We start from the raw sequence: 4,186 nt of genomic DNA, 5'->3' as shown, positions 1-4,186 counted from the left end.
CAAGAGTAACAGGCCTTCTTTATGGAAAATCTGTTATTACCATCTGTACACTGAATTTGGTTTGAGGTTCTTGTCTTAGAAGGTGGTGGCTGGTAGTGGTGTTTTCCCCTCTTCTCCAAGACCAAGTAGTCTGAGACCACAGGAGCTTGCTTTCTTCATGAACTCCTTTCCCCTAATGATCAGATCATTATTCCTTTCTCCCCACCCCGTAAGAATTGATTTTTGTGGAATTAGCTCCGTAGTAGAGAATGCAGAACATGAGGTACATTAGGATGCACTTGCTCCACAAGATCAGTGCTGTGGTCTTTTGCCTGTCCCGTAAGTCTCAGGGACTGGGTTTTTTTATTTGGACTGCGGCATACAAGAGGAGAAAAGTCTTGGTAAGAATCATAGGTACTTGTGAATCAAGTTTAATAGTTATTGGTGTATATTTATTATGTCATGTTAGTCTTACTTATGCTTTGAAAGTGACTTGAAGGGAGAATCAGAGCAGAGCTTTTAAATTAGGCAGATATTTTTCTTTATAAAAAGATTTTATACTTCATGTTAAAATCATTGTACAATTCTGGACTCTAATGCAAGTGACTAAAGACTTCATCAGCTGGGTTTGAGAGTGTTCTGGTTTTCTCTCCCCCCTGGCCCCTTCTCCCATTTGAAGACCGTGGGATCAAATTCAAGAGAAGATACAAGTTGGGTCAGATGTTCAAAGCTGAGTTTTTTTATTTAATAGCTGTCGCTTGAAAAATGCTCTAGGATGCTTCAGACTGAAAAGGGCTGCTCCTGGGAATAAGGGCCTAAGCTGTGTGTGGTGTGTGTATGCATGAGTGGGAGGCTTGAGAGGGTGATCTTGCAGTTCTTGAAGTGCAGCTTTTGATTCCACTTGACAATCTGCTTGGGAAAGGGAGATTTGTGTTTTGGCAGAATTTCATTAATATTACGTAGGTTCTGCCTTACCAGATGTACAACTTCTTGGGTTGCTGGAAGGGTATTGTGCTGCTCTTCCTCTTATCTGTTAAAATGATGTACGTTCTAGCACCTAGCACAGAACTCTTGGCACAGAAACAGAAGTGGTTTGAGATCTATAGAGAAAAATTCAGAGACAAAGTAGTAAGTAATGCTTTCCACCAGTGATTTATGGACTCTACTTGACCAGGCTATCTTGAGGAGAACTTTGAAACCAACTTGCACCATTCTACCTTTGATGAAGAAAGAGCACAAAAATAATTTGGAGTTCTTCCTAACACAGACTGGAAAGATTCATTTAACTGGGTAAGGAGACTAAGGGAGGAGGGTGAGTGGGGTGTCAGTTAGGAGAGAATTCAAGTCTCTTCTCTAGCATGCATATCTTCACAAGGATTGAAATGCTCCTTCAACAAACCTGGAAAAAAAATGGGGTTTACATCTGTGCTTTACATATTTAATATGCTCACTTATGAAATATTGCCTTGGGTTAGAGACTGCTTGGGCTGGGAAGGTGCCTTTTAAAGACAAGGAATCCCATTCTAGAGGCCTAGGAACTAGCTCTTGGAAATGAACTTTGCATCTTGTAGACTGTTAGAATTACAAATTTGGCTGCAATAAGTGTTCATGGAGAAATCTTAGACATGGAGCACGAGACCAATTACTGCGTGACCTTTAAGTATTATGGTCAATTTTTCCCCCTCTTTTTTTTTTTTTTTTTTTTCTCTCCCCCTTCTTCCCCCCCCACATTGTCTTGATCCTTTTTGTCTTCCTAGGATAAATGTTCTTGGAAATAACTTGTTCCCACTTGTGGAATACCCTGTCCCAGTGGGAACACCCCTTATTTCTCCGTACATCAAATGGGACCACAGCCAGGAGTGGGATGTTCCAAAAGCTGAAGACTTCCCATCAGGTTCCAAAGGCTCTGCATCTGCTTCAGTCTACAGTATTGGTGTGTTTGCCTGTTTGGGTTTGTTTATTTGTCTCTTTCCTGCTTTACCTCTGCGTTTCTTTTGTAAAACTAGGAAAAGGATACTCAAAGCAGCATCCTTGAAGCCATCTTCTGAAGCTTAATGTTTGGTTTGGTTTGGATTGAAAAAGACTGGATCTGCTTCTGAAACGGGATGAAAGAATATGAACAGAGCAGGAAACTGTCTTGATTCAGACTCATGGTGGTTTTAAGAGCTGCATGTTGCCAGGCAGGATAGTTGGGGAAACCACTAGAACCTCTTGTAGACAATGAGGGGAAGAGACCTCTCTATTAGGGTGTTTGTATTGTTTTTATTCTGCTCTTTATTCTTTGACAGATGTGAGTCCTGACTCTCCTGACCATTACTTGGTGGGTCACTGCATTGATGGCAGAGTCCTGTACCCAGCAACTGGGTACCTAGTACTGGCTTGGCGAACTCTGGCACGGTCTCTTGGCATGGCTATGGAGCAAATGGCTGTTATATTTGAAGAAGTCACAATTCATCAGGCAACTATCCTTCCCAGAAAGGGTGAGTGAGGAGTGCTGGTACAACTGCAAAACTGTGTAATGAAGATGAAGGGAGTGGGAGGAGAGAAATGCAAGGGGAAAGTGAGGAGCAACACAGGAGAAAGAATATAAAGAAGAGTGCAACATGACTGAACAAAGTAGTGAATTCATCCAGTCAAGTAGCACATGTTATGGTCATCTTTATTCCATGTTGTGCGCAGTGAGTCTGGAGATGGTGAAAGAGAAAGCTCTGCTCGAGGATGGTAGCAATGAATGACCTCACAGTCCTGTCTTCCTGAATGTTTCTTGCAGGATCAATACAGCTGGAAGTAAGACTCATGCCTGCTTCCCACAGCTTTGAGGTGTCAGGGAATGGGAATCTGGCTGTGAGTGGTAAGTGAAGGAAGTGTAAGTGTATGCACTGTCCTAATAAAATCCATTATTTATGGACACTGATGATTCTTATTCTTGCCACTGTGCCCATCAGGGAAGATTTCCCTCCTAGAAAACACTGCTCTGAAGAACTTCCATAATCAGCTAGTTGACGTTCAGACTCAAGTAGACATGAGCTCGAAGTCCAGCCTCTTGAAAGAAGACGTTTACCAGGAGCTGCATCTGCGTGGATATAACTATGGACCAACTTTCCAGGGCGTTCTGGAATGCAACAGTGAAGGTGAATTTACTTTCTATAGAAGAACGATGAGCATGGTTATTGTAATAATGAATACTCGATCTTTTAATTCCATTTGTATTAACGGTCCACCTGACTGTGCTTTGTGCGGTAATTATACTTTGCGTGATAATGGAGAACAACAAAGTGTTCTGACAGAGCACTGGGAAAGCTGTTACCTCCAATGTAGAGCTGGCTATTGGAGTTCACAGGGGAAGCTGGGTGCATACAGCAGACTGTGCATTTGATAAGCAGTGACTTCTGGCATCTGCTGAATGACAAAATCACAGTGAGGCTTCCTCTTCTTCTGCAGCAAGCAGAGGGAAAGTTCTGTGGAATGGGAACTGGGTGACCTTCCTTGACACCCTGCTACACATGCTAATCTTAACTGAGACTGGGCGCAGTCTACGCTTACCCACCAGGATTCGCTCAGTGTGTATTGACCCAGTGCTGCATCAAGAGCAGGTGTGCCAATACCAGGACAACGTAGAAGGTAATGTCTCTCATGCTTGGGCTTTTGCTAGTTGCTTTGACTGCTCTGTGGATGAATGTATGACTTCCTAAGAAGTAGGATGGACTTTGGGGGGCCCTCTTAGTCTCCAAGCTATTCTGCAGCTTCTGTAAAAGAAGCTGCTATTCTGCAGCTTCTGTAACAGTCTGACGTAGCACTGTTCATCTGATCACCTTGAATAAAATACTTGTAGTGTTTGATGCAAACTTACGTTTCTTTCCTGTCTTTCAGCTTTTGATGTTGTTGTGGACCGCTGTCTTGATAGCGCAAAAGCAGGAGGTGTTCAGATCAATGGTCTTCATGCTTCTGTGGCACCACGACGACAACAGGAACGAATCTCTCCCATCCTGGAAAAATTCTGCTTTGTGCCCTATACTGAGAGTAACTGTTTGTCTTCCAGTGTCCATCTTCATGCCTATCTGGAGCACTGCAAAGGTAGAGTGGGATTGGTTTCTTGTCACACTAGGGGAATCTTCCAGCCTGACAGAAATGTCTGAGAGAAGCTGTTCCTACTACTTCAGAACATCCAAGAAATAAAGTGTTGGTCTCTGTAGAAGACTTCAGCAGG

At 43.0% G+C, this 4,186-nt stretch overlaps 1 protein-coding gene across 1 annotated transcript in view; it reads left to right on the top strand.

Annotated features, from left to right (window-relative positions):
• The window catches only part of FASN (fatty acid synthase), a 38,097-nt gene that overhangs the window by 13,083 nt on the left and 20,828 nt on the right, over positions 1–4,186 (top strand). Inside the window, exons 14-20 of the mRNA XM_009324556.1 lie at positions 1,154–1,269; positions 1,737–1,912; positions 2,268–2,459; positions 2,750–2,830; positions 2,925–3,110; positions 3,421–3,600; positions 3,850–4,053. Of these exons, the coding sequence (XP_009322831.1) occupies positions 1,154–1,269; positions 1,737–1,912; positions 2,268–2,459; positions 2,750–2,830; positions 2,925–3,110; positions 3,421–3,600; positions 3,850–4,053 (1,135 nt within the window). The remainder of the gene's footprint in view (positions 1–1,153; positions 1,270–1,736; positions 1,913–2,267; positions 2,460–2,749; positions 2,831–2,924; positions 3,111–3,420; positions 3,601–3,849; positions 4,054–4,186) is intronic.

The sequence above is a fragment of the Pygoscelis adeliae genome, unplaced genomic scaffold, assembly GCF_000699105.1.
Source record: "Pygoscelis adeliae isolate BGI_AS28 unplaced genomic scaffold, ASM69910v1 Scaffold445, whole genome shotgun sequence".
In the NCBI taxonomy this organism is placed as follows: Eukaryota; Metazoa; Chordata; class Aves; order Sphenisciformes; family Spheniscidae; genus Pygoscelis; species Pygoscelis adeliae.
The sequence above is the reverse complement of the archived record's forward strand: the minus strand, read 5'-3'. Positions and strand labels throughout refer to the sequence as shown.